Raw genomic sequence first — 12,027 nt, forward strand, 5'->3', positions numbered from 1 at the left:
ATGGGACTAGATTTATTTGGGATGGCTGGTTGGCCTGGATGAATTGGACCACAGAGTCTATTTCTGTGCTGCATGTCTCTCTGATTCTGTCTCTATGGCTGCTAAATTCATGTGTTAAAGGTTCCTTCTCTTAGTTCAGTTGTATCTGCTGCTGCTGTGAACTGTCTGAATGTCTTCCGCTTAATTGAGCAGTATTGTAGCTTGGGTGTGACAATAACTCAAACAAATGCTGTGGGGGCAAATTATCAGTATGTTGTCTCAACAACTGTACAGAAAAAGAAACAGTTAATATTTCAGGACAGTAACCTTTTAGCTATGTAAAATTTTCAGCAAATGGTAGGTGTGATAAGGGTGTTCTTTAATCAGGCTGAAGACAGGGCATAATGACCGATAGAACAAATTAGTGCTGTTGGCCTAAAAGGAATGGAGTTGGGACGAGTAAAGAAATGAAAGAAACAGAAGTTGTGCCTAGATCAGGTGTATTGCTGTTTGGCCCAAAAAAAAATGTGCTTGCAGTACAAAGATAGCATCCCTACCCCTGGGTTACAAGGCCCAGGTTCAAGACCCACTTGATCTAGAGGTGTGTAATGACACCACTGAGCATGTTGATTAGAAAAATCTAAACTTCAAACAATCAAAAGGAAGTAAATTGGGGGAAAAATTTACAATCTGAAATTATTAAAATCAATATTGAGTGACGAAGACTGTAAAATATCTAATTTTAAAGTATGGCTGTCCCTGAAATTGGATTGCAGCACGCCAAGGACAAAGATGTAAAGTGGAAAATTTAAATAGCACATCACTATAAGCTCAGGGTTGTGGCTGTGAACAAAATAGAGGTGTTTGAAAAGTGATCACCTAATTTGCTTTTGGCTTCCTTTTCATGTTGAAGAGTCCACATTGTGAGCAAGAACTACAGTAAACTTCCCGACCCACCAGCCTTTGTATTAATTGAATCACTTTCCACCATTTCCACTGTATGTCAGCTTGTAGCAGCCTCCAATACAACTTGTCCTTAACTCCTCTTTTCAGCATTCTGAAGTAACCATTCCATTTGAGGTAACCTTGTCTACTCATTTAATCCAAATAAACTTCCCCACAGTGGCTTTCCAGGCCTCCCGTGCCCAAGGCATGAAATACTCTGTAGTAGTTATTTGCATGCACTTCATCCAATCTATTTTACTACGTTCGCTGCTCACCACATTTTATTATGAAAGTATGGTTTATTCATTAAAAACCTTCATCTGCCTTCACTGAAGTAGTTCTGTACAGTCTGTGTATCAAGAAAAACAAACATTAGAATTTGATGTTCCCTGCATTTGCAAAAACTAAAGACACTTAGTCATGCAAGACAGTATTTGCATACATTGAGGCAACGAGAAAGTTGGATAACTGAACAGACACTTGTTCTTCTATGTCTCTATGTTTCCACGTATGTACTTCGGCAGGAAAGACCTTAGATGGTAGTCTTTCCCCATGGTGCCTTGGTGGCATTTGCCCCAAGCTTTAGCAAATCTCTCAGCAACTAGTCCTGCATCTTGGAATGAGGTCAGCTGTTAACACTGGAAGACTAGTAAGTTTCAGGCAGACCAAAGAGCATCTTTCTTAGAGTTTATGGCCCTCTAGGTGCAGCCAATGTTTGTTTGTCTTGGCGTGTGTCTCAGCACGTAGAGCATAGAATCCTGCATCATGGAGCTTCTGGGGATGAACTTCAACAAAAACTACTGTATCATTCTCCAGAGATTCTTGACAAAGGCAAACTTCAGAAGGAGATCTACGATAGTTCCTTTGCCTCAAAGTGGATTTTTTTGGCAGTGTACAGTGGTGCATAGCATGTATGAAGGACCAGATTGGCAGTATCCTTTCCACTACAGGCCAAGCTATGTCTTGATGCTTGTGGGAAAGTTCCAGTGATGAGGCCAAAGAACCACCTGTATTAGCGAGTTTTGAGAAGATTTGTAGCTCGGGTTGAGTTTCTGGATGTGAGTTTGCTCGCTGAGCTCGAAGGTTAGTTTTCAGACGTTTCGTCACCATTCGAGGTAACATCAGTGAGCCTCCGGTGAAGCGCTGGTGTTTATGTCCCGCTTCACTGGAGGCTCACGGATGATGTTACCTAGAATGATGACGGAACGTCTGAAAACTAACCTTGCAGCTCAGCGAGCAAACTCGCATCCAGAACCTCCTGTACCTTATGGTCTTATAGGTAGGTTGGTGATGATAAATTTGCTTTTCCCACCTGTTGATTCTTTTGCCTCCTGCCATGGACTCAACCTAGCAGCTGTTTCCTTTGTGACTCTGCCAGCTTGGCCAGTAGTGGTGTTGCTGAACCACTTGTGGCAATGGATGTATTGAACTCATCCACCCAGATGTCTGGTATTCACTTATGCAAGGTTTATTTTTGTTGAATTGGATAGCTTCTGACATTCTTTCAATTGGCAGAAAATTCAATTTGATGTCGCATATGTTCAATATGTACTCAAAGATTGAGGCAATGTGGTTGCACTTTTTTGGAAAATCATGCTCATTCACTTCTGCGGAGGAATTCTTGGTACTACTTGTCTGGTGAGTGAATAGATTTGCGCAGTAGTTTTATGCAGTTAGAGAGGTGACCTGCACCTAACAAGATTTGTGTGATTTTTGAGATAACAAAGTGTGAAGCTGGATGAATACAGCAGGCCAAGCAGCATCTCGAGCACAAAAGCTGACGTTTTGGGCCTAGACCCTCCTTCAGAGAGGGGGATGGGGAGAGGGTTCTGGAATAAATAGGGAGAGAGGGGGAGGCGGACCGAAGATGGAGAGAAAAGAAGATAGGTGGATTACAAGAGAGTTGCAGTGGGAGAGAGATTCCCTGAGGTTGGTCCGGAGGAAGGAGGGTAACTTCTTCAGGTTCGGCATCCCTGGAAGAGGCTTCGCAGTGAGGTTAAAATTGTATCAGAGATTATGGGAACTGCGGGAATTGTGTAATTCTTGAGCCTTGATAAGGCTTGAAACTTCCAAAAAGGGTGTTATTCCAAGCTGAGTCTTGGATAGTTATATTTTTGCTGAAAAATCAGAATTTTTTTAACAAATTAGTACTGGTAATATTGCCAGACTTAGTTGTTGTGCTCCAATCTGTTGAAGTTAATTGGCTAATCTAAGGTTTATGTTGCAGATCTAATTTTATAAATTTAATTTTTTTTGATAAGGTGCTGACTCAGTGTTTTATATTGCAGACTTAGACACTGCTGACTGTTCTAGTTCTGAAACTATGGAAGCCACAAGCATGTTGCCCATACTGAAGAAAAGGCTAGCCTTTCTCTCAGGTATAGTATTGTGTATGTTACTTGAGAGCTTCATGAAAGATTGTTTTGCATTCTTGGTGTAAGTTTGCCGACCTATGAATTGAGCGTTTCCAATGATGTTACTTTTTGATTTGTCATTATGGTATTTTGAAAATTATTAATACTGCATGAACAACAGACTAGGGCTACAAAGAAATTATGAAAATGTATTTTATTGATGTCTTTATTAATCAGCATTTTCTTCTTAAAATTATTGTAAGTATCAGAAATTTTATTGCTAGCATTGGAGGAAGGTTAAAACTTGGAGTAATCAATCTAGTTGTGTCCATTATATGATTTACAATTACAGATTTCAAACAATCAGTTTGTTCAACCGTTCAAAAATTGAATCTGGTCATACCTATTTTTTCGTTGATTAACGGAAATAATGAACGCACTAGTCCACCTTGTGTGACCATTTCTGGTGAACGGTGTTAGCTACTGCACCCACCCACACCCCCCAACCGTTTTCACCTGTCTGACAAGAATAAGTATCCTACCATCATCCACTGTGTCAAGTTGCCTCAGACTTTTGCATATTCCAGGAAGATGATCACTCACTTTACTCAACTCTCTTGGATCTGGGTATAACATCTGTGAAGAACAACACAGTGTTAACCTTTCGGGTCCAGTGACCCTCCTTCAGTCCCTTCCTCCTCACTGGGCCTGAAACGGTGACTCTTTCTCTATTTTCTTCACAGATGCTGACAGACCTGCTGACCTATTCCAGCAACTTTGTTTTTGTTCTCGATTTACAGCGTCTGCAGTTCTTTCAATTTTTGCCACCTTGAGGGCAATTTGAAACTGGCAACAAATGCTGGCTAAGCCAGTCACACACCCATATCCCGTGAATGAATTTTAAAAATTCAAATGTTTTTTGATACCTGAAACTGTGCATAGCACAATTTCAGGAACACACATGCAGAAATTCAAATATGGCAAGGCATCACAGAATTTATGTGACAACATATGCGAATGCAATTCTGCACCTGTGCTGGAAAATAGTGTTAATTGGGACCGAGGATGCAGACTGGGAAGGAATGAGAATCTCCTGGAGTGATGAAGGAAGGGGGCCTAGAGGCCAGGGGTCATGGGGGCATGACAAGTGTGCCCAACAGCCAGAAAACCCTGTCCCCATCTTTTCTCCTGTGCTCCCCTGGCATTCTGCCCCTGTCATGACTACTGCCCCACCCATTCCAACAACGATCTTGATCTTCCCCTCATCCTCTTTCCCGATTTCTTTTCCTCACATTCTGGATCCCGATCTTGCCTCAGGGCTGCGTCCTCCTGAAACTTTGTATGCATACATACTATTGTTAACAAATGCAGCCTTAAAAACAATGCTAAGGACCTGCACAACCACAGTAAGACTTACAATCTTTTAAGTTCTGTTCCTTTTTTCTTCTAAGGGAGATGAAGTATTAAGTTGTGGGTTCCTGTAGAAGATGGATTTCTGATGAACTATTTGATTTTCAGTGAATAATCATGAGATTAAGTTGTCTGAGATGAAAGAAGGTTGATCAATAAGCTAACTTCTTGGGCTTGAGTATCTGTATGTGTGTGTGTTTGCACTTCACACCAGTCTAGCTGCAGAGCAGAGAACGTGACTTTGCAGCAGATTTCGTTTGAAATTTGGTATACTCACTGAGAGTGTTAAACTTGTTAAGATATTGCAAAAAAAAATTAAACTTGTTAACTGAAGGATTCTTACAGTCACTTAGACCTCCCAAGTTACCCAATCTGAGGACTGGAGAGAGAGTGTTTCTAGATATAAGACTCCAGATTTAAGGTGGCTTGGAGATTTCTGACCTGAGAGGGCCATGCTTAAGATGCTACTTTGGCTTGTTTTAACTTGGAGTGTATGACCGTGGGATGGTTGGACGTGTTTGAACCTCCTGATTCTGGTTTGAATTTTGTGAGTGAAAGTCAAATGTGTGTGAAGTAAATTTGAACAAGAACTTCAGTTTAAAGTATAAGCATTTGGGATTTTAATGAATGGCCAGAAATGTGAAATACAAAATATTATAATAATGCATGTTCACTTTGTTTTGAATTAAATGGTGAACCCCAGGACAGCTTCATTTGAACAAGTGCCTGAGATTTTAGATTATATAAAAAAAGTCCAAATAAGCACATTAGTAAACTGTATAGAGATCATAAGTCTTTTCAGGATTGTCGTTGTTGATAACAGATGATTACAGGGCAAAGAAGTTTCGGCTTTTATATATTTTCTCCCCCTAACTTTAGGTTTTGCAGGAGTTAAAATGCAAATTCCTCTCCTAGAAATTAGTTTGCTCAGAGAACTTTAAACCTGTCAAACATGATGAATTGGACTGCCCTTTTATTATTTTGCAATGACTTTGAAAAAGTGCAGTTATCAGCAAATCTTCAATGGCTTTTGTAGGAAATCTCTCTTGATTATCAGCAAACTGCATGCAACAATATTGATTTTTTTTTTCAAAAGGCCAAAATCCTGTTGTAATCTGTGTAAGGCTGTTCTTTTGCAGTATAAAGATTACATTTTTTTTTAAATTTGCAAGTCTTTTATATGAGATTTAAATTTTAATTGTACTCATAAAATGTATTCTGACTTAATGTTAAAGTAATTCTCAGATGTACTAACCGCTTGCCCCTTGTTTACTTTCTGCAGAATAAAATTAGATCCAAATCTGTGCAGAAATGTTGAATGTCTTACTGTAGCTGATTTTTGTCACAATTTAGATTAGATTAGATTCCCTACAGTGTGGAAACAGGCCCCTTGGCCCAACAAGTCCACACTGCTCCCTGAAGCATCCCACCCAGACCCATCCCCCTATAACCCACGCACCTCTGAACTTTTTGGGCAATTTAGTATGGCCGATCCACCTAGCCTGCACATCTTTGGACTGTGGGAGGAAACCGGAGCACCCAGAGGAAACCCATGCAGACATGGGGAGAATGTGCAAACTCCACACAGACAGTCGCCCGAGGCTGGAATCAAACCACGGGTCCCTGGCGCTGTGAGGCAATTTAGGTGTTTAATTTTATTTCAACTTCATTTTAGTTTTGAAAGGACAGGTCCACTATTGCTGATGGCTATCACCTTGGGCCATTGAATCCTTGATCCAGTTCTGTGTGTGGAGTGAGACCTGGAAACACTTGTATTATTTTGCTAGATAGAGGTCCCTTGACTTGATTTCTACATGATTTCTGTGGGCCAGTTGGCTGGTTTGTGTTGCAGAGTGATGCCAACAAGGTGGTTTAAGTTTCCACCAGCTGTGGATAACATGAAAGACACTGCTCCTCAATCTCTCTCCCCTAGCCTGAGCTGTGATGACCCTTGAGGTAAAGCACCATCAGTTGCCTCTCTGTAATGAGAGAGCAACCCTATGATCTGGTACTTATTTACATGATTCCTGAAGTCGATCTCTATTATTATCCAATCACCACACCCCACATACCTGCCAGTTTCCTGCTTTTGCACCCTACTGTGTCGCTGTTTGAGTTTCATTTATTTTGTGGCTGGTTCTTCCATACTGTACTGAGAAAACAATTTAAGATGTTTCTTATCAGTACAATACTAAGGTCCTTGATTTTGCTTTCGTAGGCATCACTTCCCTGGGCTGAATTCCTTGATTTATCTGTTGTTCTCCTGTCCTTTTTTCCAACACTTTTTTTCTTATGCTTTGAAATCATTTTTTTTCCCCTTCGAGCTTCTTTATTCTTGTGCCAAACAAATACCTGTAATAGTTTTAACCTCCACCAAAACTCCAACTACTCTTTCTGTGACTTTCCTGAAACTCTGTCAGAGTTTCAGGCAATGACAAGGGTGTGATTTTTATGGAGGGCCTTAAAGAAGGAAATTAAAGCAGAGAGATTTTAGAAGGGAGAGAGAGTGAACATAGATTGGAAAGGAATTGGTTGCTCGGGAATGGAGATAGTGGCAAGTGAATACTAATTCATTGCAAATGTGGAGGTGCTTCAGTTGAATATGCAAACAAATAATTGCTTACTTGCTGTGTTGAAGGAATTAGTGATGTGAGTAACCAACAGCAAAGGTGTATCTGAATCTCTAAAAAGAAAAAGGAAGCCAAATTGAAAATCGACCTCTTAGAGAATGAGGATGGGGAAATCATAACTGGGAACTAGGAAATAGCAGTGGAATTGAATAAATACTTTGCATTAGTAGGACTCACCGAGACTATTCCAAGTATTAGAAAAAATACTCAGAAACAAATGGGGCTAAAGACTGATTTTCCCAAACTGATTGGATGCATCCTACGTTATGAAAGGAAGAAGCTGCAAAGATCATGGATGCACAGGTAGTAATCTTCTAGGAATCCTTGATTTTCTAATCCTCTTTCCAGAATTTGTCGATGTAACACCCTTATTTAAACGGGTAACTAAAGGCCAGTTAGCTAGTGTTTGTTGTTGTGAAAATATTAGTCTATTATAAAATATCTACCAGCAGAGCATTTAAAAATGCATAAAATGATCAAGCAAAGTCAGCATGGCTTATGAAGGGAAAATCATGCCTGACAAATTTTCTAGAATTCTTTTGAGATAACAAGCATGTTAGATAACAGTGAATCAGTGAATGTGATATGTTTGTTTTTTTGATAAGGCACCACACATTAGGCTACTTAAGAAGAAAAAGGCCGATGGTGTTGGAGATAATCGTTTTGGTAGTAGTAGTATTAGCATGAATAGAGGATTGGTGAACTAATAAAAGACATAGGATAAGGGGAGCATTTTCAGGATGGCAACCTGTAACTAATGGTACCCCACAGCTCACTGCTGGGGTCACAGTTATTTAAATATATATGGACTTGGATGAGGAAAGTGAATGTACTATTGCCAAGTTTGTGGATAATGCAAAAATAAGTGAGAAGACATGTAGTAGCATTGACATTGAAAATCTGCAGCGGAGGTATAGACAGGTTAAGCAAATGAGAAAATTTTAGCATCTGGAATATAATGTGGGACAGTGTGAGATTATGCAGTTTGGCAGAAGGAATGAAGTGCTGGATACAATTTAAATGCAGAATGGTGGATTTGGGAGTATTTGTCCATGAATCACAAAATGCTAGCATCCAAGTTTTCTAGGTAATAAGGAAGGCAAATGAAATGTTGGCCTTTTGTTTAAAAGGGCATGGAGTATGATCCATAAAGGAGATCTTGCTAAAACTATACATGGAAGTAGTCAGACAACAGCTGTAAAACTGAACAGCTTTGTCCCCTTATCTAATGAAAGATAGATATACTAGCATTGGAGGCAGTCTAGAGAAGGCTGTTAGGACTGATACTGATTATGGAGGAAATGTTATGAGTAAAAGTTGAATAGGTTGGGCTTGTACTCATTAGAATTTGGAAAAGTGAGAGATGATCTTGCTGAAGTCACCCAAGAACCTTTTGTGTTTGACACATTGGATGTGGGAATATTGTTTTCCCCTTTGGGAGAGGCTAGGATGAGAGGGCATAATTTCAGAGTAAGGGTTTGCACAAATAAACTCAGGATGAGGAGGAGTTTCTTCTGAGGGTAATGATTATGTGGATCTCTGCACTGTTTAACTTTGGTCATTAGGTATGTTTTAAGGCTGAGATACACAGGCTTTTAATCAGTAAGAGAATGAAAGGTTGCGGGGTGGAAGGCAGAAAAGTGGAGTTGAGGATTTTCAGCCTTGATCTCATTGAGTGGCATAATGTAGGCTGTTTGTCCCATTGATTCTATGCGTTGTGGTATTTTTGTCTGGATCAGGTGTTTTGGGACTAAGTTAGGGTTGATGCAGTTATCTTAAAATTCCCCTATTCGTTTTGTACTTAAAATAAATAGATGACTACTAACACCAAAGAAACACTATTTTTAAATCAAGGCAATGTCAACTGATTGTAGTTATCGTGGAGTGCCAGTTAAATGTGGGGAAAGCTGTCCTGTGGTGGAGCTACACCTGATCCGTTTTAAAAATGATTGATTTTGGAGGCTAATCATTGCAGCCCAGACATTTGCTGCAGGATTTCTACAGGACAGTGTTCTTGGCCTAACCATCAATGTCCGTAATCTTGACTCTTTTTTAATTGGATATGTTTACTAATAAATGCCACTACCGCCATTGAGGGGAAAGAGTCGAGCTTGCTTTCACCAAAATTTGAATGAAGCTCAGGATTGGAATGGAAAGTGAAAGGTAACGTTATCAATTGTCATGAGTGCCAATACTGTTGCCAAAAACAAAACACTGTTGCCTTCCCAGCCTTTGTAGTACTATTGCTGATCTCCACACTATTAACACCTTGGTTAATAGTGTGGCAAATTGTTGACCAGAATTTTAAATGTACCAGCGGTCGTGCCAATATTAGAAGATCAAGGCAGTGGCTGTGTACTTTGTGTCAACTTTCCCACCACCAGGTACCACAAGGCTTCATTAATTTTTCCAAGACTTAAGCTTGGAGTGAGATGGAATGCATCCCATTTCAATTTGTGTAACATGAAAGAAGCTTGTAGAACAAAGCAATTTAATTGATACATAGCCTCCCCCTGGAATTAGTATTTTCCTGCTCCATCTCAAGTGTATTTGACAAGATACACCACAAACTCACCAAGCTTCGAACGCTTCCCTACCCTGAAATTCAAACACTTTTTGTCAAGTGCAATGTTTTATGGGAACATTCAAAACAGGAGCAGATGATGCAAACTAGATTTTTTTTCAGTATAACCTTATGAGAGAATCTTGTCCTTCCTTTTATGTTATTAAAATACTTGCTGAAAATTTTATTAGTCATCCATTGGTCTGGGCAGGAATCTGCTTTATTTTTTCTGAATTTGAATTGTGCAGAATGAGTGCATGAATGTGTAACCAGTTTTCCAGGAAGACTATCTGTAGTCTTCAGACTGTGTGTATATTTTTGAAAGTTGTAGACATTTCTTTTGTAAGTAATAGAAGAAAAACTGCAAAATAATTTTAAAGGAAATTGTTAATGAAATTTGATTTGGGCATATTTCAAAAACAGATTATGTGCCAAATTTTCTTGTGGGCCAAAACTCTCCATGAAAGTTTCTGAAATTGACACTTCCCCAAACTATGGGAATGTAGACCTATGTTTACATGAAGACAAGTAAAAAGATGCACTTCTTATAGCGGAGATAGCAGGAACTGCCGATGCTGGAGAATCTGAGATAACATGGTGTGAAGCTGGATGAACACAGCAGGCCGAGCAGGAAAGCTTGACGTTTCGGGTTGGGACCCTTCTTCAGAAATGGGGGAGGGGAGGGGATTCTGAAATAAATAGGGGAATGAGGGAGGCGGATAGAAGATGGATAAAGGAGAAGATAGTGTGAAAGGAGACAGACAGGTCAAAAAGGCGGGGTTAGAGCCTACCCACTAACCTCATCCTGCCCCCCGACCTGTCCGTCCTCCCTGGACAAACTTATTTCCCCCCACCCCCCCAACTACATTCACCTTTACTGGCTCTAACCCCCCCCCCCCCCCCCCCCCCCCGCCTCTTTGATCTGTCTGTCTCCTCTCACCCTATCTTCTCCTTTATCCATGTTCTATCTGCCTCCCCCTGTTCAGAATCCCCTTCCCCTCCCCCATTTCTGAAGAAGGGTCCTGACCCGAAACCTCAAACTTTCCAGCTCCTCTGATGCTGCCTGGCTCCTGTGTTCATCCAGCTTCACACCACTTCTTATAGCCTTTGTTTTGTGATGCAAGCTACAGAAAATGCACAAATGTAATTGCATGCGATCGTGGTCATTATTTTGCATTGAACTTTGAAACCTAAAGAAAGTCAGTAACTTTCTCACTTCTCTTTTTAATGGCTAGAAAGTGTTCTCATGCTAACTTTTTTAATGCAAGACAGAGAGAACAAAGCTCATGGACCAAATCTTTTTGAAAAGGATAACATCTCTGAGGGATATGGATAAAAGAGAGGACTCCAGCTGTTAATGTATGCTTTCCCTGACAACTTCCCTCCAACTGGAAAAGAAGACAGACAAGGACAGAAAAGAAACAAAAATAATTGGGAAAGAAAAAAGCAGGAAAGGAGAGTAGAACCAGAATAAATGTCAGCAGTTTGAAGGCTGTAGCGATATCAGAGAGATGCTGTACTGTCCCCCTTCGTGTGTATAAACTCCACTAGCCTATTAAAGTTTCACATAAAATAAATTTTACTTGCATTAAACTGAGGATCTCAGGATTGCAGGTTTAATTATATTAAAGCATTTTAAACGTTTGACTGGGCCAATATGTTTTTAGTCCCATTTCTCGTCTTTGGAGAATGTGTGTGGTTTCTTTCTGTGTAGTCACTGTTTTATTTTGAATTTTCTTCTGTGCACCCACGTCCACAAGGATTTTGCTTCTGACTAATTAAAATCTTACCATAAACATGAAACATTTAGTTAAAATTTTTTGCATTATGTCAGAATAACATTGTAACTATTTTTAAAAGAATATAGCAGCTTTTAAGATTTGAAACTTTCATTCTTTGCAGAGAGTTGACATCATATTTTTTCTAAACTGACAATTAGCTGACTGTAGCAAACAGAAAATGGCAGTAATGTTTAATTTTGCAGTTCATTGTCCTGATCTCTGTTCACTTAACTGTAAAGAAAGCAAACTTAATATAACAGCTAGTTTAACTTTCCATTGCCAGACTTGGCTGGAACACTTAAAACATTTCTGGGACCTGCTCTTATCTGGGCACCCTGGAGCGCAAAGATAACTTTCATCTCTTT

The 12,027-nt window shown here is 39.8% G+C and overlaps 1 protein-coding gene across 8 annotated transcripts in view; it reads left to right on the plus strand.

Moving 5' to 3' along the window:
- Positions 1 to 12,027, plus strand: part of sestd1 (SEC14 and spectrin domains 1) — a 127,714-nt gene that overhangs the window by 13,815 nt on the left and 101,872 nt on the right. For all 8 annotated transcript variants that reach the window (XM_048534419.2, XM_048534421.2, XM_048534424.2 and 5 more), the window contains one exon: positions 3,213 to 3,302. In XM_048534419.2, coding sequence (XP_048390376.1) covers positions 3,248 to 3,302 — 55 coding nt within the window. In that variant the 5' untranslated portion in view covers positions 3,213 to 3,247. The remainder of the gene's footprint in view (positions 1 to 3,212; positions 3,303 to 12,027) is intronic.

This window comes from Stegostoma tigrinum, chromosome 7, assembly GCF_030684315.1.
Source record: "Stegostoma tigrinum isolate sSteTig4 chromosome 7, sSteTig4.hap1, whole genome shotgun sequence".
NCBI lineage: Eukaryota > Metazoa > Chordata > Chondrichthyes > Orectolobiformes > Stegostomatidae > Stegostoma > Stegostoma tigrinum.